Genomic DNA, 26765 nt, shown 5'->3' with positions numbered 1-26765 from the left:
GATTACAGTTTCCACTTTCCCCACACAGTGCAGCATTGAGACTTAAGAGCATGTTGGAAGTACAGACTACTTAATGCAAGAACAAAACTTATTAGTATGTTCATATGTTTATGTTGCACAAGATAATATGATCCATCTGTTTTAAAAATCTTCATTGAGTATTATATTTTAGCAATAAACATGAACAGAAATCAAGATTAAATAGTATTTTTTTTAAAACCCAAACCTCAATACTAGTGAACCTTACAAAGAGATATGTTTAGGAACCTGAGGCAAATTATACATGTTAATGTTGGGAGTCACTGCGAACAGTTAACACAATGTAACCAAATGTCAACTGGAATATTTTGCAGTAACTTACTGGAGAGGTCTGTGTTGAATGAATAGATGAACGCTTGGTTTCTAAGTTTTCAGTTTCAGATGGCAAAGATTAAGTGCTGAGGGTGTTATTGTAAACGTTTAAGTGAGATGAACATCACTGATTTTCTAATTTTACCACATGGTTTATTTCAGAAGAAAACAAGCACCAGTTACATAATTCTCCTGCAAGTCAGTAAACAGTCACACTCAAAAAGTCAATAGAATTTGCTTCTTTGTTTATGTGCAGGATATTTAGTTTGGTTTGCAAAGTATTAGAGGAATAACAAGAACCTCCTGACAGAATACCGCAACTGAATTTCTAAAAAGCCACTCCGTTAATCTCAGTGTTGAATCGAGCTGCTTCAGATTATTGTAATGTATAATAACAGTCTTATTGACAATATAGACGAACAGAGCCAAAAAAAGCTAGAAATGGTGGCCAAAACGATGAACTAAGCGCCAGTCCAAATGACAACAAACATATGGCCATTAACTGAGGAATGGAGAGGTTTAGGAATGCAGCTGTCTGTGGTCTCCCAAAAGTTCCAGAGGAATGAAACGCTGCAATGATTGGCAAAGTCTCGATGAGAATTACTACTGAAGACGGTAGGTCCTAAAATGGAGTCAACCGTGGGTTCATGTTGGAATTCAGAGATTTCTGTGGTCAGGATATATTCATTCCATTGGCCTCATAATGTACATCAACAAATTAATATTGTATGGATGTCATTTCAAAGCCTACTGAAGACGAAGAGCCATTATTGAAGCCACTAGAGCACAGATGGTTCAAACTATATGCAGATATTCATACTTCCATTTCTGCATTATAGCTGTTTCTTTTTTTTTTTCTGTTGAACTGTAATGAATTGTCTCATAATCTCTTCCATCTTCTTGCCATTAGCAGGCTTTGAATGTTCACAAATAGGAGCAAAGAACTCATTTTCCAGAGCTTTAATCACACAAAGAGGGAATGCCTAATTCTCTAAATGAAATGGTCTGTGATCACTGAAGCAGAGATTTAATATATCACGGCAAATTAGGTAGATTTTAATAAATTACTTATCTCTCTGAATACTTTACATATGCTTATGAAGAAACATAGCCTGTTTGCAAACAGTGGAAATCCAGAGTCTATAAAATCCTTTGAAGAAAATGACAAATAAAAAAGTAAATTAAAAAATGAAATACATTATATCCTCGTTCTCGAGAGACAATCCTTTTGCAGCATTGATTCACAGCTCCATTAAAAATATCAATTAAATCCTTCCCTGAGTGGTTAAAAGCTGCAAAATTAACTTTCCAAGCTAGACACTATTCAGATACAACAATTCCTCGTATATATTTGATGTAAGTTCTAAAAGTGACAAAAAACAAGTGAAAACATAGTTGCCTTTCCCTGCAGCTCAAATTAGGTGAAGCAAAATCTGAATCTGTATGACTTCTTTTTGTGCTTCGACAGATGTTGGCTGAAAGTAAATCTTTTACTGTAAAGAAAAATAATTTGCCTGCCCTCCCCCTACTTCAAGTCATGATAATCATAAACAGCTGATTATAATGTAGGAAGAAGGGTAAAAGTTATTTAAAAAAAGGTTGCAGTAATTTAATAAGTCTTGCAACTAGCCTCATTTTTTATATTTAATTGATAGGAACTGCATGCATCAAAGAAAACACATACTGAGATTTAATGTGCATAAAATGGATATTAGCATTTTAAAGAGGCAGATTAACACATTAATCCAAGTAATTTTCATATATTGCTTTTAATAAAATCTTCACAGTATAAAATTCTTAATGAGGCTAATCACAGGCATTCCATTTAGTGGGGTGATTAGGGATAACATAAAAGTATTTTTAATCAGTTTTTGAAGGCTTATGGTTTTTTTATTAAAAATTAAAAATGATACTTGCATTTTTATTACTGTTTTATGTAGGAAAAATCTTGAAAATGCAAATAAAGCATATCATTCAATCATGTAGGTATTAATTATTTACAAGACGTTGTCCATTGTGGAGAGATTCTTAGCCTTAGGGGGGAAATATAAAAACAAACAGAGTGAAAAGTATACAAAACTTTACAACTACAAATCAAGCGTCCTTTTCATATAAATTATACATTAAATATACTGTAAGAATGACAAGAAAATCATCTTTGAAGCGTTATCAAACATGTATTTAGACTGGGAGAGGGAACTTGCGTAGGCAAACTTCACTTTCATGCCTCCTAGTCATCTCTGCACTCCTCACAGACGGAACGCAGCGCATGGAGGGCTTCTACTGTTACTTTGAGCTTTCCAATTACTGTACTATCATCTTGCGAATCGAAAACTAGAAAGGGAACATCAGAAAACAGCATTAGCAATTTCATTTAAGGTTTTGCTTTTGTTATCATAATTTTCCTTTGCATTTGAACAGATAAAAAGGCACCTATAGCATACACTTGAAAGAAAAAAAACAAAGGCAATCTTCCAGTTCAGGCACTCAGCTTACTGGAAACTGATCACTCTAAGAGCTGGAATGCACATGCACACACACACACAAAAAAAAGAATCAGTGCTGGAATTCACTCTGAAATAAAGAAAACAATCTATGTGCTAATTGCCTATAGAAATTAATTATTCTACACAAACTGTATAGAAGTTCCAAATACCTACTTATAAATAGTTTTAGGTAAAAAAATATATTGATTAATGCATTTTCTACACTGTATGCATGTCTGGTCAGTATTAGTATTTAAATAGTAAATTGTTTTTTCCAATTAGTGCAACACAAAATTATTTTCATTCCAGGCTCCTATGTGTTATAAAATAGTGAAGTGTACACAAAGATGGTACTTCCCCCTTGACTAAACTATTTAAATGCCTTCATCTTTGTATATGTGGGTTTTTAAGTAGTATTTAAAATGTCTGTTTTATAGAAATTAGCTAACATGATTTAAAAATGCACTCTTTTACAATATCTAAGTAAGCCCAGAGGGCCACAATCTCTGCTACTGTGATTAAAAACATGCTAACAGTAAAAAATGAGGCGATTTTCCAGTCCTGCATAAAAAGCAATAAGGCTGCCTAAGATGACTCTAGAAGGAATTTGAATAAAAACAAATAACCTTGACAGCACATTTTTTCAAAGCAAATTATACTGCAGGCAAATGGCAAAGTTACACATTTACCATATAAACTGGGGTCAGTACTCTGGGACATGAAATGGTGCTGCATTTTACAACTTCTAGGCTGCTGGGACTGCTCAGAAGAGTTTTGGAGAAAGAAAAACCAGGGATAAACGTTCTGTCATTTATTAGATAGAGCTATTATGGGACTGATTGGATGCAATTCTTAGAGATCTAAACCATTTTGTGTATCCTTGGATGAATCATTCAGTGAACTGTCAACTTAAAGAGCAGGCTCCAGGGGACATTATTCTTTTTACTTATAAGAACGTCAGGATAACATTAATGAATGATCTCAGAAGATAATATTAATACCATTTTCTCAGTTTTAATATTGTCATATTATCTAAGACATTTTGTTTTGTCTTGTCTATGCTCCTTTCTATCCAGCCCCTTGCTTAGCCATTCACTTAATTGCTGCAAATCTCATATAGGCCACTTTCTCACAATCAGGAATGAAAGGTGTAAGATTTTTTAAAAAAAAAAAAAGGCATGCTTGAAGTCCTCTAAAAGAATTAAGAAAGTTTATGGTATCTACCTTAAGAATGATTAGACCTTCATGTGTCAGTGTCCTACAGTTTCCCTGTGTCTAGGTTTTCCAGTGAAAGACTATGAAAATATCTTTTTGGTGGAGATGGGCTTTTGTACAACTACTTAGAGAAAAACTATTGGTAGAGAAAAGATTAAGTGATTCAGCTACAGTATGAAATGCATCAAATCTGTGTGTTATTTTTCCAGGGTATGGAAATTTGATTCTTCTTAGAATTTTCCTTATCATGTTCCTGGAACTTTGATGCATAGTTTGTGTGCATGGATGCAAATCATGTATGATAATGGGAATGGATAAGAAAGCCTATGGCTTTCCGTTACTCCTCAGCACTCAAGGTATGGTAATTAGACACAGCAGTAGAAGCTGCAAGATGACATTAGCTTGGTACTCTACTAGGGCTAACTATAATTCTTGCTATCACAAAGGGTACTCTGCAAACACTGGTGCACTGTGGCTAGTAATCAAGCTGGTTCGCTTACCATATAGGAGAAAAACTGTTTTATAACACATACACTCTGCATTTTCTCACTGGGAAGTAGGATGGAGAGGAACAGGAAAAGAGAAAGATGCACCATTGCTAACCATGGACCTGCTACCCTGGGGATCAGGAAAGTCTAAGCGAAGAGAATACTTTCCTCCTCTATGTATCTAAAGACCAAGTAGCTTCTTAAGAAGATTGTTATAAAAATGCTGTTTTAAGATTCAGTAAACAGAAGATTCTACACCTCCTACTCATCTCATCTTGTTTTAATGAGTTAAGAGTGAAAGCTTGGTCAGTCTGTTACAGAAAGATGCTTACTGTAAACTGATACCTAAGCAAAGCCACCAGTATTTCATATTGTCTCAGATACAGGTTTCATATGGAGAACACAGGCTTGAGTTACTCCAGGGGTTATAACAAAACTTCAAATAAAATAGTCATTAGTAATGCAGAACTACTGACATAATTTTTAATAACAAAATGTATGTTTATAGTTTTGCTAGTATGAAGTTGTACAAAATAGAGAATCATAGTAGAATGGACATGTCCTAAAAGTTCTTAGGTTTTATAAACTAATTACTATAAGCTGGGAATGCTGTTTGGTTTTAGGTTTTTTAAAACAAATTTTAAAGAATAACAATAGCACACAGTTTTTGCAGAACCCTGCAAACAAATGTGGAAGTCATTAGCTAACATTAAAGAATTTCTTATTGAAACAATGCTAAACAATTACTTGCACAGTAAAGCTTGCAGAGCAAAGCTGAAATTCAACAAACAAATTTTAGGTTACAAAGGTTACAAGAAAGTCATCTCTACAACTTTACCATCAATGTCTTGCTCAATGACATCTCTTTGCCTCTGGAATATCGCTCTCAAACTGATATGAGCAAAACCAATATCTTCACACTCAAGATCCTGTTTATCTTCTGGGGGATCACTGACCACTGTAAATTGTAGTCTAAGCATTAAGGAAAAAAAAAAGAAGAAAAATATCACCTTCAAGAAGTTTTGAACATTTACTCAAAAAATCATATCAAGAGACAAGAAGGGCACTCTATTCACCAGTTAAGACTAAACCAGAAGGCTTTACCAATTATATTCAACATTTTCCACGAAAATAATCTGAGACCTTTCCTTTCAAAAATTCCCTTCTTCTTTAGCATTGTTTAGTAGTACTAAGAAGACAGAGAGGTTTCAACAACAGATCTCAAGGTTTACTGCAGAATTGTTTCATTTTTCTCCCCTCCTCATCATTCTGTGGCACAATTCTTGTTCATAGGGCAGTGACAGGCAGAATAATCTAAGGATTAAATACTTTCTCATGTTCAAAATTTGTAAATTTATTTAGCTCAACTGCTGAATCAACTGTTCAGATGACCTAATTTCCTTATATTTATCCCCACAGGCAAAAATCAATATTGCATCTATGTACTTTGAGGCTTTTATAGCAAAACTAATTTATATAAAATATCTAAAAATATTGTTTTGGCTTTTTTCTTGTGGATTTTTTGTTGTTGTTTGAGGTTTTTTAAAAAACCAAATTATTGCATTGCTCATACCATGCAATTATTTTATGTGAAGAAATAAAACTAATTAATAAGCAATAATGGAAGGTTTAGATTAAATGTAATTATGTTTTGTTAATTACACCCTTTTAATACCATAAACTTGTTAAAAAAGTTCAACCACTTTAATTCAGTCAGGCCAGAGTAGATGAATCTGTATTATTTCAGCTTTGATGTAGAGTATGCTTATAAAGCAAAACTTTTCAGTTGTCCCCAGTTACAATGTTTTACTTGCAAAGCACTCTTGGAATACCTTAATTGGATTCTTGTTGGACCGGACTAAACCAAACTGCAGATGTGCTCCAGGACTACCTACCCTTAAGGCACTCCACTGAAATAAACATTCAGCCACTAGGATCAACTAGTATTCTGAATTCTCAGAACCATCCAAAACATCTCTGTACCATGAATATCAGACTATTAGCAACAACTGTTTTGCACTCAAGATTCTCTGATCTGCACCACCTGATAGACATAGTTTTACTAGATTTTAAGCCATGCATTTTCTTGGCCTTACATCGAGTGGTGTAGGAGATAGAAGATAAAACATTGAGACAGATCATATCAAACATTTTCCTGATATCAAAAATCCTACCCATGTCCAATGAAGTGAGTATTTCCAAATACCAAGTGTAAAATATCTGCCTGAAAGTTATTGAAAATTTTCATACCTCACTTGGAGAGTATAGTCTAACAAAGGACACATTCACAAAAATAAGAGGACCCTAAAGACAGGTCTATGAAAATAGTGTCTTTCTAATGCTGTCTTGTGTATTCATCATTTATATTTACACCTTACATGACAATTTGTCTTACACATGTTCCCTCTCACCAATACATCTCATATTTTGTATTATCTTCATTATTCTGTTCCTGTTTTACACTGAAAACAATAACCCTGAGTACAGCCTCAATACAAAGGCATTTGAGTAATTACTGTGCTGTATAAACATGGCCTCTTTGTTCATCCCAAGCATTTAATCACAATAACTATATATAATATTTGCATTTATTCTGTGAACTTAAGTTACAGCCATTGCAACCAAGTATGACTTTCCTTTAAACAGATAATTCCAGCATTGTGCTGGAGTTGACATTAGTGGCTTGTGTTGGGGCCAAAAACACCAAGACTGACAAAATGACAGGAATTCAGAGCTAACTACTTGTTTGGGTATGTCTTGGCTTTGTCCTTAAGTGTGAATGCTTCTGAGCTTTACAGTGTAAAAATGTTACAATAAGCATCATTTCAAATGAGTAATAATCAAGTTGCATAAAATCCAAGTCTACAGGAACGAATATCTTTGACAAAATATAACCAAATCTTTAAACATCACAACAACTACAACACATTTTTAGAGTGGTTCATTTTTATGCTTGGCTTTTACTAACAAAAATTTATTATTAAAATACATTTGTCACTGAAACCAGATATTTACTGAAAATATGTGTCTGTAAAAAAAATTTCAGGAGGCAAAAAATGAAAAATACCACAGCTATTTCCAACAACAAGTGGCTTGATTAACAGTACTAACTTAAGATTTTGGCACAGTGCTAAACAGCAGCAAAACTGCCAAACCTCAATTAAAAAAAAAAGGAGTACTTCGATTTGCAAGATAAATATAAGTGAAATAAAAACAAATTTAAAATTGTAAGAATAACTGATAAAACAGTTGGGTATTGGGAAGAGATCTATTTTATTATGATTCAGTGCAAATGTTAAACCAAATCAATTGGAGAAATCAGTTTAGCAGTCAAGACTGTGACAGAAGAGGAGAGGAAGAGATTAGGGCTGGATTAATTTTTATCACTTATGAGTACCAACTGCTACTAACATTTTCACTAAAGCATAGATTAAAAGCAGGCCTAGTAACACTTGGGACAGTATCTCACAGTCAAAGTGAACAGTTGTTCATAGTAGTTCACTTTCTGGTTCAGATAATTTTCAAATATTTGACATGAATATATAAAGCTCCAACAAAAGAGATCAAAAGAACCACACCTCTAACACCTCGTAGTTCCAATATGTCTAAAAGATGGGATTAAATCTTTGCTCCTCATCAGTAAGGAGGAGATGTGAACTCTGGATCCCATGGCAATTCTCTAGCTAGTAGACTGCAAGAATGGTACCACAATCATTCTGACATTTGTATTTAAAAACAAACAAAAATACAAATGCTTTAAGTCTAGAAAACATATAAGTACAATATTTAGTATGCTTTGTTTTCATCATTTACCAAAATTGCAGATGTTTTGCTTTCAGGTCGAACTGGCTAAAAATACAGAGTTTGCATCGCCTTGGAATATGCTGCGCCTGAACAGACTCCTCACTCTGCTTTAATATAGAATGCACAAATGTGCTGGTAGTGGCCCATCTTACCTTAACACTGCCTCACTAAGTTAGGAAACTTTGATGGAAGTTGGAATATAAAATCCATACTAGGATTTCTTACATAAAGCTATGTGCAGTGATCCTCTCCCATACTTCTCTCTAGGATCCTAGACTTCCTCTCTAGCTCATTTCCACATGTCTTTTCTGTAACATCAGGTATCAGTACTCACTTCCTTTCAGGAACCCTACACTTACTGATAGAGTAAGAACATGACACACTGTTAAAGCACTGTGTGGGAAGATATTTGGTAGTCACTGCAAGTCTAGAGAAAGAAGTGAAAGCTTTCTGCTAATAAAAGGAAAAAAAAAGTCATAATGGACATAAGCTTAAAATGTGTTTTACAATGAAGCAGAAAACCGTATTGTGGTTATGGTAATACTTGAAGGTGTTATCACCTGCAGGGAGTTTAAAGGGCCTCAACAAAAGATGTGATGTAGGCAAATTTTAATTTGATTCTTTACTCCAGAGATCAGTCATTTTTAAGCAGCAAGGAGAAAAAATTATGTTAATATAGTGTATTAATGTGAAGCTAACATTGTACACATGCTCTATATGTCTATAACATGGATGCATAGATTTTGTTACTTTGGAGAATAATGACTTCATGTAGTCAGTTTCTCGGAATAACAATCATTTCCTACCAAGAAGTGATGGACTTGTCACTATCAGCCTGGAAATCTCTTGTATTAACCTGTTCACTCTTGTTATCACAGCAGGGTGACTGTTAGAACAACAGCTTCCTTCATTCTTCACATATGTCTCTTTTGACATTTGTCAGAAGAGCATATCCTATAGGTCTATAAGCACCACAAGTACAATCTGGCATGAGGAATCATAAACTGCTCACTATGACCCAAATTTCTACACTCTTAAAATGCCAAAAGGCAATAGTGGAAAACAAGCAGGAGCAAGAATAAAAAATAAGTACGATACAGTTACAGGGTTAAGTTAAATGGATTGGCAGAAACGCTTCCTGCTACCAACCAATGTAAAAGACTTGAATATATAAGTAAATTTCAGTGGGTTTCAGATGATAACAGTTTTGTGTATTTTTTTCCCCTAAAGTTCTACAAATATTACCAAGTATATCTTCCTAACATAAATAAGGTATGTCATTTAAATTCCTATTACACAGAAAAAGAAACAAAACCAAAAGGCTACCGATGTCATACAATAACAAGGTTACCCATGACACACAGAAAAATCAAGTGATCTGACAAAATTTCCATATTAATGACATGAGACATCATCTGTCTGAAAATGTAGAGACAAAGATGTTTTTCAAGAGAAGAATCAACTTTGTGGTATGCAACATTCACTAGCCTAAAGAGGACTTCAGTCTTCCTAGTATCCTACTATCTAATACTCATATATTTTGCATTTTATATGATTCTATTCAGCAGGATATTTTCTTGATTTTCTAAACTACTGAATATTCTTGTGTTTTCTGCCAGTAAAACAATTTTATTCAAATGCAGCAGTCAAATCAACGTTTCCACTAAACATTTACAATGATTCTCTGTTGAGAAGTGAAATTCAAAGAAAAGAAAAATCAAGTTTGTTTTGAGTCCTCTTTTTAAAATGAATGGTAAGTATGGATATTATGAACAATTTCTTCACTGAAAGGGAACAGGCTGCCCAGGGAATTGGTTGAGTCATTATCTCTGGAGGTATTTAAAAGCTACGTAGATGAGGTGCTGAGGACCATGGTTTAGTGATGGGCTTGGTAGTGTGAGGTGAGGGGTTGAACTTGATGCTCTTAAAGTTCTTTCCCAACCAAAACAATTCTATGGTACTATAAAATAAACATGCCTTCCCATATAAATGCCATGTCAATCTATGTTTATTTATTTATAAGTCTAAACCTAAAAGAGTATAAAGCTGTGAAATGCATTATTTTCAGGACCAAGTTGGCTCCTGTTTTGGGATTAATCCTGTTACAGGATTAGGCTATAGCTGCAACTTATGCTGACCAGTAACTTTATGCATTATTTTTAACACCTGAGAATATTTGTATTTTTCAAGGGATGTGTCTCTCTCCTATTGGAAGACAAAAGTAACATGTGATGTATCTATTTATTTATGTTCTAATATGGACCCAATCATTATGAGTATCATTTCTAACAACATTTATTGTGAAAGGGGAAAGTTCGCCTGAAAAAACACCACATAACGTACATAGTACACCATGTATGCTTCTATTATCTGGCACAGCATGAACACCAATAAGTGTCAGGCCAAACCATGTGCAGGCAATTTTCAATGATATTTATATCCTTGATAATTTGGTTTCCTGAGTTTAAAGCATTAGCTTAGTTCAGTTCCTGTTTCAGCTGAAAAAGCTCTGATATTAGTTTGTAAGGCTTGTGATAAAAAACATGTGTTGAAGATATAACTAGGCAAGGCTCAAAATGCATACAGTTGAAAACATTTGGTGTATAGGCAGTCTTTCCATAGATTTTGTTTCTTGGTGGTCCCCTTGCCAGGATAAAGTGAGGAACCAGAGTACTGATGAACTTCCTGTCTTACACTTAGTCAACAGAGAACTTAAATTTCACCACAGACCAACATAGACACAATGATAAATGCAGAAAACAACCTAGCTAGTAACAGAGGACAGTACTATGATGGCACACATAAATGAATGCTTCTACTGTGGTGAAAAGCTCGCTATTATTTTACCTTATTTTTACCTTAGGTTTGTTGAATATTTAAGTACAGACTTTTTAAGTATTTATAGGAGAAATTGCAGCCCACAAACTACCTATTTTCCTTCTGCTGAGTTATCCCTCAGCAAGATAAAAGTATTTTGTTCTCAGAATTGTTAAGCACGGTATGCACTTTCCTAATCTATATGGTAAACTAAGTCTTTTGCTTGCTTAATAAATGAAGATTATTTTCTAAATCTCCAAACCTATGAATGTTTTGGTATGGTATTTCCATCCCAGCAAGTAATGATTTCATGGTGTTTTCTGCTCCATTCCAATAAAGCCTGTTTTCTGGCCAAGACATGAAACTTTGGTAGAAAAATGGAATGAAGAGAGATCATTCTCTCTCTTACTGCAAAGCAAATCTGTGATTTGTGAATAAATACATATTTTCAAACCTTACAAGTAATTCCTACACAATCAGCAGGTATTCTACTTTTCTGCAAATTAAATAATACTTAAAATTAATAATTGTTCCATTTTGAGGTCAATTCATTCTCTCAAAGCACATGCTATTTCAATAAAAAAATGGAATAAGAACAAATTTATTATTTGTTTAGGTAAGATTAATTTATACTGTCATGTGTACTCATATAATAGCTGACTTCTACATCTATATATATACATATATATATTAAAAAAAAAAAGTATGTTTTTGGAAATTCTAAGGCCAAGGAACACTTTCTCTTAAACATCTTTTACTATCCTGAATTCAGAAATCAACAGATAGATTACACTACCATCAGGTAAATATGTGCTTTTCAAATTCATTATTGATCGGCTGCTGATAACACGGTATCTCTTTTGCAAAATGTGGTTAAAAATAACAGAACAGTAAAACACACCACTGAAACAACATCAAGAGAGGCTGTAATATTTCATGCTACACAGGCCTATTTAGTGAAGAAACATAGATCAGTTCCCACATCAGAATGCACATATCATTCCTAGCTGAAAGAAAAGTTTCTCTAGCGAGTTAGTTGTATATTAACTTCTCAAGGATACCTCCTCAGTACAGTCAAACAACAAGACAAATCATAGGCATTATTTACAAAGACTTTTAGAGAGTTTTCCAGCACTAATACATACCTGTCAATATATAGATGTGGCTTTAGAAGCATAGCCTTGAGATACTCTCTTGCTTCATGATTATTTGCCTTATCCACATTTATCACTGCAAAGCAAAATGGAATTCATATAAGTAGTTAGCAATTGTTTTTCAGCTTTTAGAAGAAAGACCATGAAGAAAACAACAAAGAAAAATAAACATTTATTTGCCTTGTCTTTCCTAAGGAAAAGCAACAATGTTATAATCAAATTTGAAAGGTCATGTGATCTAACGGCATGTCACTGGCAGGTTTATGTGCACATTGTCAAAAGAGATACAAGTAGCATCTAAGCGTGCCACATAGCTGTCATTTTCTGTTAATGGCAATAGCAGTCATGATTTTAAAAGCCAGTGGTCTTTATTGCTTTGTATTTCAAGTGATTTACTGCATTTTCTTCCACCAAGGAAGATAGCAGTAATGACAATGTATGGCAGAGTGCTTGTCCTTTTTGATAGTCTCAGTATATAATCTTCCTTTCCTGAGACAATATTTCAATAAAAGGAACATCTAGACTGGACAAAATCCACAGCCTGAAGAGCATGAGTGCTCTGAAACCTTTTATTGTTTGTATTTTAAACTAAAGCACAAAAGCCAGCTTTTAATTTCATACCATTAATATGACCTACAGTGAAAAATAGCTTTGGTTTGGAAAAAAAACAATAAAAGAATGAGAAACAGGGTTTTAGGAAATTCTTTGAGAAGTTTTTGCTCATCTTACATTAAGAATGTGGCTGCTTTCTTGCAAATGGTATCAACCTACAAGTATTAGTAAACTACTGGGAAAGATTGAGAACATTGAGGATGTGAAAAAAGAAAACCAGTTTTAAAGGAATTTTTTTTCCATAAAGCAAGAAATACAGTTGAAAAAAGTTACAATAGAACTATACCTATATGACAGAACTATTATGAATATAACTTTCTGAGAAACAATCACAGCTCTTAGGAACATTTTTGATGTGTTCTTTAAGGGCAGGAGGAGGAGCTAGAAATTTGTCTTCAAATTCCAACATCTTTAATATCCACTCTCTTCTAGTTACTCTGTCACTGTACTCAAAAACCTCTTTTTCACTCTCCACTTGACACAAAGGCTTCCTTTCCTATGTGCTGATAGAAATCTTTAACTTTTTCATGCTCTCTTCTACTACCCCAAAAAACTTCCTTGTGTGAACAGAAATTATCATCTATTAAAAAGCAGAGTACTGGGATACAAGAGTATGCAGGAGAGATAAGAAGGCTTAAATTAATTCCTTGCAGGGGGATTTACCGAGGGACATATCTATAAAAGTCCTTCTAGGAAGTACACCTTCCAGAGCTACTGGTTCTCCAGTTTTCTCCAAAGCTGCTCCACAGTTCTTAGTTACTTTCAGAAAACAACCTGTACAATTGGTATCGGAATCATTCAACCAAAGGGATCTATAATTTAACATATTTTTATCTACCGATAGAAAATAAAGCACTGATGCTTTGGAATCCTTAGTTTGCACCCACAATATTCTTACACTCTTAGGTTAAAAGAAGCTGTTATTGCCATCTGCTATTCTTTTGGGCATGTGGATGACTTTCTGTATGTGCTACTTTCATGGCCAAGTGATCCTGGGGCCATCACAGGAAGTGATGGAGAAGCAGCAGGGAGACAGATGGATAGCCAAAGGAACTTCAAAGGAGCTGTCACATCAACAGATACTTGACTTTTCCGAAAGCATCCCAAATGGAATTTCCTTAGTTTACTACTTCTGTATGTAAAACAATTTTAAATGGAAATTATTTACAAACCTAGAAAGTTCAAGTTCCTTTTACTCAATGGAAAAATGAAAGATAGCAAGTAAAACTCCATTCAAGCCTGAGAAAATGATTAATCGGAGTAAAAAACCATTTTTAGATCCTGATGAATAACATGTTTTCATATCACCCTATAGCAGTGCCTGAACTAAGAAGAATAACATTACTCCAAGGCACAGAACATCTCATATTTCTATCCAATTAATTGCAAAAATAATTCAAAATTAACTTATGATGGTTTGCATCTAAAATTACTATTTTAAAGTTTGTCCTAAAGAGGCACCTAAAACCTGAAGCATATCATGACCCTGGAACCTTGTTAAAACCCACTGCAATTCCAAACATTAACATAGCTGGCTCTGTTACAGTACAGTTTTTCATAGTTCACTTTCTAACAAAAGTAAATGACTACATGATGAGGCAGTTTCATCACAATGATGAAGAAAACAATGCCTCACATTGTTGAGCTTCAAGGCAGAAAAGGAATGAAGAGAAATTACAATAATGTTTCCTGATGCAAAGCCTAAAGATTTTCATTTCAGCTATACTGAGGAATCCACCTGTTAGAATATGGTTTTTAGAAGTTTATTTTTAATAAAAAATAAAGCTCATCATCTTTCCCCCCATCCCTCCCTTTGGTCTACTTACACTTGTACTTCAAGTTTAAATAACCACCTGTTCACCCGAGAGACAAAGCTTTCTGATTAAATGTTATACAAAATCTTTGCCAAATTTTGGAAGTTTTTTGCTGCCTATTTTCTAGAACCACTGTATACAGTGATAAGGACACATTTCAGATCTTCTATGAATCTTGCTTTCTAGTAACTAGCATTTTCATAGTTAAGTCTTCATATTTAATAAAATATGAATGCTTTTTGTTAACAACATTTCCAAACTAACCTTAACTTTTAAATTTAAGTAATTGTAGCCTTGACAAGAAAAAAGAGAGCTTTACCAAAATTAAAAGACAAATTATCAATAGATGCATTTATAAGTGAGGGAGACTGGGCTTTATTTGCTTGGAGCAAGGTTTCCCTGTGCTTTTCTTAAATTGAAGCTACAATTAACGTTCAGATTAAAGCATATATCGTGACATGACTGGAAATAAATAATTTCTGGCACATGATTTCGAACTGCATAAAAAAGTTAAATTATTAATGCATTGCTTAGCATGATCTGTAAAACATCCTAATATCAAAACCAAACCATATGAAAACCCCATCAAAAAATCAGGATCCTTGCTTTTTACCAAATTACAGGAGAGTCATGGTGTGAAAACCATATGGCAAGTTACACTTTTAATTTACGGTACTGCAGTGTTTAGAAACATTCTTGGATATTCTGATAACTCTTTCCATCACTAATAACGCAATTGCTCCACTCCTCAGTCAGTGCAGCCATTCATAGATATAAATGGGAATTATGAGTTATGGGGTATGACCCTAGTGTATAAACATCCCATTCAAGTTTCTATTTCAAGATCTTAGAAGAAAGCAAATGATTTTCTAACTATGCCTAGTAAAAAAGTCACAGTCAAAATAAACAATGTCAAATTACATGCTCTAATCACTCATGAAAAGAGAAATTCATATCATCTTCTATGTTCAGCTCAATGGTGTTCTACTATATTGTTTTTCAACAGGACTCTGTTAATCGTCTGGTATCTTACAGGCCAAGCAATGACAGAAAAGGATGTGCAAAAGGTATGGAAAAATCTTCAAATGTTTCTTAAGCCATGAATCTCATGGAGCCTTCAGTATCAGTTAAGATGTTTTTAAAACAGTCAAGCTGTTCTGCTTATAAATATCAAATGTTTCATAAATAATAGTAAACGGGTTTTTAGATTACTTATGGACTTATCCTGATTTTCTCCATGCAAAATTCTAGAAGACTGTTAGTTTCCTTCTAAGATCAAAGCGAATTTCTTTCTACCCATGCAAATCTCATTTTTATTAAAGAAAATATTCTATTAACCTCAAATATTCAACATACTCAAATCTAATTAGACATGAATAAGAGATACAGTAAAGCCATAGTACACACAAGTAGATTTCATTAGTATTTTACTGGCTTTCCAACTGACATTATCAAAAAGCAGACTCATTAGGGTTTTCTTTCTCCTATATGAAAACCTAGTCTTGAGCAAAAATTATATGACCAATTATCTAAGCAAAACTCTGCAAATAACAACCACATAAGTATTATGCTGCAGAATGGAGTCCTGAAGCAATTATGACCAATTTTGATATTGATTTGTGAGGATATTTTACAGTTTGAACAGTTCTATACTTGATACCGAAGCAGTAAATAGCAAGAATATGAAGACAGGTTTTGACTAGCAGAAATACTATGATATATCACTATCACTACAGCCTCTACTAAGTATGATAGTGTTTTCAACTGTCACAGCTTGAAATACATTTAAGTTTCGTAACTTACCAAGAGTCTGAAATCTCATTCTATATTGATCATAACTTTGCTACACTTTGCTAGTTTAACTTTGCAAAATCAACACTTAAAAAACAAATATGCTTACATCCAATATACACAGGAATGAGAATATTGTGTAAGGATGTATTTGAATGCTCTTTTTTTTGTAAGCAATGAGAATTCAATAAGGAAAAGAAATTAAAAGTGTTTATTTGCTTATGTTATTATTTCAATGAGGTTTTAAAAACATTATTTGAATTAGATCTGCCTATCTAGAACATTGGTTAAAGTGTTTACAGTAGCTAGCAGGATTAATTTTATTTATGTCATAAAAGAAGTTCTTACTTATCTGCTGTCTCACTTAGTATATGATGCCAGAAATTCCATTTGTTTGAATGGAAGTAAGCCTCAGCGAATGAAAGAGTTTACAGTGCTATTAGTGGTTGTGATTTGTTTTTTCCTAAAGCCTTTCTGAGAGTCACAGAAGTTAACACCTTGTGCCCTAGCTATATTCTCTCTCAAACTGGAAGTCCTACTGTAGCAATGGTTGATGTGATATCTATGAGGGATTTCAGTTTTCAGCTCTGGGATAATCCTATGGTTTGTAAGTTGTGGGAGTATTAAATGTGTTAGTATTAAGCATGTCTGAATTATTTCCTATTTTAAAATCTTCTTTTTAAAACAAGACTGAGTATTCCCAAGTGATGATCACGTCCGATTACATATTTTCTCCTTTCAACTGTATTTTAATTGTATGTGGTTACATGGAATGTGTTTCTTTTGATGTACCATCATGTACTGATAGAGAAACAAGTCCATCATGTTCTTTTTCAAAATACATAAATACAAACATTTTAGTTATGTGTAGCCTAATTTTAAAATTTATGTGCTAGCAGCATATTTAAACATATTGTAATGTTACCCTTTCATACACAATTGCTTACTTCAGCAATTCACTTTATACTCTGTAAGTGCATCCTTACCTTCAATCTAAAAAAACCCTTCAGTATTTACCAAAATATTTCAGAAAAAGAGGAATACAATCAGTTTGTAGATAAATGCAACCACAATATACAGAGGAAGCAGGCTTTATTAGCAGGCGTTTTTACAAAACAGATTTTAAGAGAAGAAACAAGCCTGCTCAGGAATATGTCATACTTACCACTGCTATAGTTATAGTGAATCCACTGACCACTTGTTGGTTTTGGAAGTGACAGTGGGGTCTCCTCTGTGAAAAAATGGCAGAATTTCCATTCTACAAACAATTGTTGTATTGCTTCATCTGATGCAAATCGTAAGTCGGTGAAACGAAACGATAAAATTTCAATGTGGATTTTTTCAGTCGTCTATTTAAAAACCAAGCACAAACATAACACACATTATTTTGAGTTTCTTGACATGTTAACACAAAATGAACATACATGTATGTAAATCATTGGCTATTTTGTATGATTAACACTGACTTATTGATTTTGACATAGATACAATGAGATTCTAAAGCCCCAGGATTTGTAGTTAAGAATATTGTTGCAACAGATGCTGATTTACATTCAGTGTTAAAAATATTATTGCAATAGTCATACTCTGCTGGAGAAGATTAGGTTAAGGTTATCTTCATGTACAGATGATATTTGAACCACAAATTTTAGTTGCTGTTATTTTTAGCTACATGGTAAAATGATTTGTATCTTGATCTTGTAACTACTTGAAATAGTCTCAGCAAAATTGAGTACCAAAATTTTCCAAATGAAAGAGAACTGTTACAAATACCTACCGCAGACTATAATACAAATAGTTGGATCCCTCATCTCCCAAAGCAGCTAGGCACACACAACAACACTGTTTATAAGGAATTCAACTTCATTACTGAACTATTCTAGTTAAATATATGTTTAAAAGTTAAAATTAACAGTATGATAATAAAAGTAATATCTCAATTGTTCTTCACCAGAGCTTTTTCTTATTACCTTTAACTCAAATGACATTTTCCTGTTTCACACTGTTCAGAAAAGTCTATATTATTTGCGTACAGATACATTTTAATAAGATTTATGTATTTAAGTGGAAATGTCAGACTTGACATAGAGTCTCAAATATTTCCCTAGGTAGCTCTGCAGTTCAAAGGAAGAAAAGCCACTCTGGTTTCAGCATCGGAGTACATAGGTGAGTATTCAAAGACGAGATTCTTCATAGAGCAAACAGAACACAATGGGAGTTCAGAAATGTCAAAACAAGATACTTTTTTTTTACGTTTTCTTTTTTTGCAAGTTCAGAACTTTATTAAAAGTATTTTCCCTATTTGGATATATTTTAATGATTTTTGATGGTAAACTTACATCATTTGAAATAATATAGTATGCTCGGAATGTTAGCTTTATAGATTCAGGTTTAGAACTAGAAGTCAATATTCTAGCTTATTACAGAGATAGCTTATATTTTTCCAAGCAAATTATACAATTAATCAAACTGAAAAGCAGGTGTATCCTATTGTAAAAATATCCATCATATAGAACAATTTCCATTGCTGTCAAGCCCTTTCAATATTTGATGAAGTAATTTTACTCCCTCCTTTTGCAAGACATTTCCTTTTATTATGTATCCTAAGATACTTTAACTAAAAACCAAAATCTGAATATTTCAATAAGGTTGTTTTATTATTCAGTAGATTCATGGAAATTTTACTAGGTTGACAGAGAAAATTCCACACCATTCTGTCTCCACTAATACAGGTACACGGCTTCAGCTGGCAATATTACTGGGATTAGCATAGAATGATGAAATATTTAAAGGAATTTTTTTTTCTAAAATCTAATAAATCAAATGACTGCCAAATGTCATTAAAGTGATGGTCTTTGACTTGAATGTGCTTTTCATATTCAAATTTGAAAAGAAAGAGATGAAAGCCTGGAAAGGTTACTCAGTTTCAACTAATAACCTCAAGCACTCTACATTCACATGCATAAAAAAAAAGAAATTGGCTCTATTGTCTAATTTTACTTCAGAAACAACTCTCTTCTTCTTGAACTGATGTATTAGCATCCGTATTTGAAGTGATATGCTGAGTGGTTTTGTTCACCCAAAAGTATTTAGCAGCTATGTCAGACTAGTTTGTATACAGACAGTAGTTTATGAATAAAGTCCAAATACAATATCCTGTATTATAAAGTATTCCTTCTATGTATCTTGAAATTTGTTTGACATATTCAACACTTGTAATTGCATACTGTAGGCAAAGAATATTACAATTTTTCAGAGGCAGCAGGATAAATCCAGATATTCTGTTTTCTATCTTGTAAGGAAGCAAATAACTCAAATACTATTAGAAAATTGGGAAAAAATTACTTTCAAGCCTAACAGTCAATAATATTTTAAAGCCTGGATTTATTAATATTAAACATAAATATAGCATATGCAAAGGGGGGCACAAGTTGATTAAAAGACATTTACAAGTAAAATATATAGAACTGCTTAAGAACAGCATAGCTAGCACATCATATTTCACTCCTAATACAAAAACGCTTGCATTAGGTAGCCATGCAGAATACATTTATGTACCATCCAATATATGGTAGCAATTTATTTTTAAACAAGCATTTATATTTCTGTGATGCAGAGTGAAGTATGTTAGTTGTTTTGTTTTGGGTTTTTATAAAGTCTTGGTCTCACTATACAGTAAAATTCAAATGAAAAAGAGATAGTTTGTCACAACCAATTACTTCCCATACATCATTCTACTTTCATAGGAATAAAATTAGTCTTTCAATTTTAGTATTTAAACCAAAATGTAACATGAATTCTTTTTAACAGAGAGACTGGACACATATATTAAAATAAAGAATACTAAATGCTTTCAATGATTGTCTCTTAAAAAGTGACTCAGTGCTTTCATTTCAAGTGAGGAAAACAAACCATGGGTAAGATACATAGTTTATGTCAGTATTCTTTCTGTACTGTCTAATACGATTATTTGCAATTAACACTACTGAGAGATTTGGAAGAATCACTGAACTCCATCAAGCTTTTGGATTATTTTAAGTACTAGAGAAAGGCACATATAATGTTTCCCCTGTTTTTGCCACATGCTAGGAGGTTAACACAATAGCACAAGGTTAGCACCAAAATAGGACTGAATGCTATCCCTTCAGGTCTGTCTAGAAGTAAAGAACACACTAAACAAAACAATTTGAGACAATGAATACATTTCTGATTTCTGTCTTTTTATCTAGTGTAGAGTCGAATTTCACCATATTCTGAGCATGAATTCATCTTTAATATCTTCAAAGGCAAGAATTACTTGCTACAGCTTGAGACATTTCAATTAGAGATTGTCTCTCCTATGCAAATCTATAACATATACATCAATGCAATGACTTTTTTTTCTGAAAAGACAAGTTCTAATTCAGTATAAAATGCCAAACATTTTAGAAAAGATTAATTCCAAAAGGGATGTGAAGCTTTCCCATTACAACCATGACAACTATACATCTGAACGTAGTCACATTTGCACTTTGCTCGTAACACAACTACTGACCATGTGAAAAGATACTTTCTTGCCTTCAGAACGCTTCCCTTCCCCACTCTTTCTGAAGAATAAAGTTGTTCTGTGTTTCTCCTGATGTTGTGATGGTTTTAAATATTTGGTTTTGCAACTTGCCTGTGGCTCAACTTACATTTTTAAAGACAAACTGTTAATTAGTTTGGTTACCTAAAAACTAATCAGTTACTAAGTGATTTAAGATTTTGTTGTTTTGAATTGTTTTAAAAGCTGGTGTCTAAAGATTTTTGGTACTGTTTCTCACTCTTTTTTCAGTTCTTCCATCAAGAAGAATGACTTGTAGTACATGTTTCTAATATTGCTTCAAAGTATATTTGACAGGCACTAGAAGTCGTACATCCGTCATTTCAGGGTAATGCCTATCCAAACTGCTGTCATCTCAAACGTTATCAGTGGTAAAAGACAACTGATATTTCCTGGATTCTTCAAACTTGCTTTTACTTTAGTTCCCATCTAATAGTGACTATAATAGCAAATCACCTGAAAATGAAGAATTGCAAAGGCTCATTTTTTTAATCTCAGTAGTCTTTGAAAATAGTGATTATAAAACTTTAATAAGTTACTTTAATCTTACTTTGATAAGTTCTGTTTCATGAATTTTATTTCTTGTTTTATTAAATACGCTGGTGCAGCACTTTTACTTCCCCAATTTCTTAGAAAAGAAAACCACAAAGCAACTAAGGTTAGATCTAGACAAGACTAAGAGAACACAAAGGATTAGAATTTCTGCACAGTAGAATCAAGCCCACTCACAAACATAAGGTAATAATGAAAACCTAAAATTTCAGTTCTCTAAAGTTGTATTAGATTTTCACAGAACACGTCAATTTAATAGAGCATTCAGCATTCAAAAATCTCCCTGAAGTACACCAAAAATATTCAAGTCCTGCAGAAAATAACTGTAAAGAGAAAGGCAGCAATATTTAAAATTGCAAGATGTCTAAATCCTTCTTTGTTTTTTTCTTCAGTGAATGCAGATAACCTGTAGGAGGAAAAGTGCTCTTCAAGAAACCGTACAAAGAAGGCATAAGAGAAGGAAATTTATTTGTTGCTTTGTTATACATAAGCTTTACTCGTTGTATCTTCTCACCTTTGCACAAACATGTTTCATTGACCAGCACAATCACAAGCACTTGATATCACTTTTTAATGGTGTTTAAGAGATACTTTAATGTTGAAATTAAATAGACCTTGAATGAAGGGAACTGATAATGATGGTTTTTAACAAACTGCTATTAGTGTAAGTATCTGCAACAAGAGATGTAAACATACCTATGGAAAAAAACAGGACCACCACCAAATAAACTGTTTTTGCCAGTTATTGCCTAATGGGCACATTTTAAGACAACTTGGAAGCTGACAGCAGTAGATTCTATTGTGATAGTCAAATGCTGTATTATCTCCTGTAAGGATAAAGTGCAGACATGGGGGTGAATGGGAGGAGGGGATGGAAGAGAATTTTTTTTTTAAATCTTTTTTTTCAAATGTAAAGACCATGCCAAAGGAAATGCAAATTGCTAGTTTTGATGTCTATTTTGAGGATCTGAAACAAGGCTTTTAATCAATGTATTATACATCAAATTGATAATGTTAACTTCTGATTATTCAAATGTATGAAATATTCATAGAGAACTGTCCAAACTTTTACATTTCTCAGACTTCTTTTCTCTATTAATTATCATGCCTGGAAGCTTTTTAGTAAAGCAGCAGCCATCAGCCTGACTGAACCTGACAAGCTAGCAAGGCCCAATTACACTGGCACTCTGTGGCACTTTGATGTACTGGAAACGAAAAGAGATAGGGGCAAATTGTATAGCACATTATGTTAATGACTTGATTTAATCCAGCCACTAAACTTTATGTAGCCTGTTAAAAAAGATGCTAACACTAATTACGCCGCTTTGGAAAGGAAAGAAGGGGACAAGCATTTCATACCGACAAAGTGAAGCTCATAAATGTTGTAAATGAAATGAAACAAAATGAAGTAATCTATGATTAATTATACATCATAGACAAGAAGAAAAGAGAAAGAAGCAAGTGGTACAGCTAAGTACTGGAAAATCTGTTAGATATCCTTTATGATCAACATATCTAAGAAATAACCATGAACTGTCTAATTTGCAACATGCAAAAAAGAAACAGTATGATCTTAAACAGCTTAAACAGTTTGGCATACAACTCAGATTTATAGGATAATTAGCATAACGATCTCTAAAAATCTAAAGTCTTATTTACAGTGTTTGATTACCAGCAGGATATTTATCTCAAAAGATAAAAGGCAGTGATTTTTAATCTTAAAAAATACAAATTCAATCACAATTCTCACATGCTGCATTCTATAATTAAGCCAAGATTTCAAATATACAAATGTCTTTTTTAAAAATCTAATTAGAATCTGACCTTAGATATAACAAAGTTACTCTTTAAGGATATTAGGCTTAAAATATTATTCTTAGATTTAACAAATTGTCATTCTCTGACTCACCTGTTTAATATCCTTGCATGCTGGACTTGAAACAATACATTCATCACTGTCAGCTACTGAGTCAATGGCATCATTTTCTTGCCTATCATTTTGATCTGAAAAAAACATGAAGTAATTAATGTAGTTAAAACGTCTGTATTTATAGTCAATCTGAGACTTGCCGAGAAACCCGATAGCAATATATTTGCTGTTCTAATAAATAAAGTATACGTGCCAGGTAAATATTAGCTTTCTCGTAGAAGATTAACAGCAGCAAATCAATGACCTTTCAAGTCATCTGAACTATTTTTTTCTGATTTGCTAAAATAATAGTAATGTTTCTCAGATGAAAGTTGATGAGTTGAATGATATAAGTCCTGTGATGAACTGAAGAAGGAACAACAGTTGGCTTTATATAAGAATATGGCCTAAATTTGTGGATTTCCTATGATTACGATTAACACCATGAATGTTCAGGTCTTCTTTATCTGGAGCAAATTACTTATAAACACAATAGGGATTCAACATTATGATTTTCTAATTTTTTTAATAAATTCTTAGGCAGTAGCTGTAAACAACTGAGCATAAAATTTCAGCGTTCAGCTTGTGTTTTACTTTAGACTTGGTATCATAGAGTTGGTTTATTTCAATGATAAACAGTTTAAGCTCAGAGGTGGAACAAGATGACCCAGCTTTTATGAACTTTATATAAATCTGCCTCTAACAACTTTATGTCACAGATGTGATAAGACATAGTATTCTCCTCACTGTCTGAAAGGATTTCTGATATCAGTATTGGCTGTTATCTGCAGACAAAAGCAGCACATTCATTAAAATAGTCTTTAGAGTAGCATAGTTCTAAGGGAGAATATAAAGACATTTAAAATAGAAGCCAGGTTTCATTTAATATTTTATGAATCTAGGTCAGATACCAGATTTTTGCATTCAATTACGACACAGTTTCCATTTGGGAAGAAAGTAACACCATATCCACCACCCTGCTTCAGCTATAAAGTACACCAGAATATCATTTCTGTCATGAAGCTTCTCATAATAAGGCAGCTCCCACTGCTATTAAGAAAAGCTTAAGAAAATGGAAAGAAGTGTAGATTTGTTAAAATACTGTTATTTATTCATAAAAAAGAATTATACCTTCTGGTTCCAATTCTTCAGATATTTCTGTCTCATCTCCAGAGGTAACTGAGCTCTGGTTGGCCAACTGCCCCTCTGACAGATGTGAGTGGTCGTCTTTTTCTTGTTGAATTTCTTCAGTCATCTCCTTCATTTTATCATCTGCTAGACTTTCTTGTTTAACCTCAGGTGCCACAAGCTATATAAAAATAGATAAACTTACAGTGTTTACAACACTCCTTGAATAGTGAAAGTTACTAAAGTCCAAAACTTGAAGGGTTATGGCTCACATAAAAAAAAGTGATAAAATACTTTCTTTTTCAAAAGCAAACAAAATAATACAAAATAATCAGCTTTGCTACAAAATATAAACATCTAAGGTAAAAAATCTTTAGTAGATAATTTACTCTGAAGTAATTGAATTATCTTCTTTCTCTTTGAGTACAATTACATAGAATAATATCTCATCAATGTATATAATATTACAGACATGGCACCTTCCATGGAAATTTGCTGAAGACCTGTGCATTATTCATTATTGAACAACTTTCCTTTAAGACTTTTTTCCATGGAGAAACTGTTGCCTCACCTCCTACCCTCAGAATCCATGACTTAACTTTCAGCTGTCCACAGAAAATCTATGTTTTCTAAAACTGGACCTGAACAGTTATTTCTGTTCTAACACATTCAGAGCCACACAAAGCCAAACAACGTTAACAAAGATTTAGAGCCTTATTTTATAAATAAAGGTTATACTTGAAGTTATCAGTCACAGAAAACTGACTTTATCTCTGTGATGCTCCACCTTGGAATAGATGATGTATTTTAACCACTGTGTTTTAGACAGCGTTTAGATATCTTTTTAATTCCTTCAGTGACAGAGTTGCATTGTGTGGATAAAATTTTCAGAGAGAATACTTTTGATTATTCTACTTGACTAATATCACTTGATGTGGTGAGAGATTTAACTTCTCAATGAAAGCCCCAGATAAGCTTTAAAGAAAGATAAGAGTCAGTGATTAAATGTTTTGTCATACCACTAGAAACTATAGTTTGACAGTCTGGCACAACTTAACTTTCACAATCAACTAGACCATTACAAATTAGAATATTTAATACTTGTCTTCTCTTTAGAATGCTACACATTTAGCAATATTCCAAAGTTACTCCATTTCTTCTTCATTTCCCTTTGCTATATAACAGTTATTTTCAGAAGAAAGACAAAATAAACTTCATCCAAACAAAAGAAAATAAGTAGACATATTCTTCCCTAGTGGCCAAATAAAAGAAGACTTATCACAAGGAATCACTCTTTTCATATTTCAGAGAAATTTTTAAGATCTTACTTTTCTGTAGTTTGATTTTGATGCATGACTCAGAAGAAATAACATACACATGGAAATGAAATGTACATGATAAAAAAAACCCGCACACAATCTGAACAACCTCATACCTCTGAAACCCTTGGAAATCTTGAAGCCTTCATTGTCTGTGAAGGTTCCCTGTTACTTTCAACAGCAGAGCCCTAAGTTATAGGTAAAATATAGAAAAGTCTTTAATATGCAGTAGACAATACACAAAAGCAGATATAAATTTACCTGTGCAGAAGCATTTGGACAGGAAATTCTGTCCTCCATTGCTTTTCTGCATTAGCATTACTTTTTCTGTCCTCTTCTATACCTTCTACCTATGAGGCTGGACAATTCTTACAAATAGTTTAGATGAGTCAAACCACTCATCCCACTTTTTAATGAGTCTCCTTTTCAGAAAAAAATCCAACTATTTGCTTTGGCACATCAATATCCAAGAACTAGATTCTCTGCTATTCAGAAAATGAACAGGAAAATGAGACAGTTGTTCCTGCACAGTTTTAATATGTTGAACTTCTAATTCTCCTGCATAGACACCACAAGATTTTGACATTATAGAAGCCCCAGTTGCTTCATTATTTATTTCTAACAGTACTTTTGTCTCTAACCAGACAGTGAGACTTGGATTTTTAAACAGCTAGAGGAGCTGCCCACCCAATAATGATGTTCTGTGTTCTAACAGAGATCAAGTATTTTCCTCCCTTAGAAAA

At 33.3% G+C, this 26765-nt stretch overlaps 1 protein-coding gene across 4 annotated transcripts in view; it reads right to left on the bottom strand.

Moving 5' to 3' along the window:
• Nucleotides 1–482: 482 nt before the first annotated feature.
• The window catches only part of RPGRIP1L (RPGRIP1 like), a 66643-nt gene continuing 40360 nt past the window's right edge, over nt 483–26765 (bottom strand). For 2 of the 4 annotated variants that reach the window (XM_010201051.2, XM_062007641.1), the window contains 7 exons: nt 26139–26210; nt 24707–24884; nt 23576–23670; nt 17698–17881; nt 12307–12391; nt 5379–5512; nt 483–2685 (listed from right to left, as the gene is read on the bottom strand). In XM_010201051.2, coding sequence (XP_010199353.2) covers nt 2582–2685; nt 5379–5512; nt 12307–12391; nt 17698–17881; nt 23576–23670; nt 24707–24884; nt 26139–26210 — 852 coding nt within the window. In that variant the 3' untranslated portion in view covers nt 483–2581. Of the gene's footprint in view, nt 2686–5378; nt 5513–12306; nt 12392–17697; nt 17882–23575; nt 23671–24706; nt 24885–26138; nt 26211–26765 lie in introns of those variants that run through there. The other 2 variants (XR_009819743.1, XM_062007642.1) reach the window with 2 other exon arrangements.

Source organism: Colius striatus, chromosome 14, assembly GCF_028858725.1.
Source record: "Colius striatus isolate bColStr4 chromosome 14, bColStr4.1.hap1, whole genome shotgun sequence".
Taxonomy (NCBI): domain Eukaryota; kingdom Metazoa; phylum Chordata; class Aves; order Coliiformes; family Coliidae; genus Colius; species Colius striatus.
Note: the sequence above shows the minus strand (reverse complement) of the source record. Positions and strands in the feature narration are given on the sequence as shown.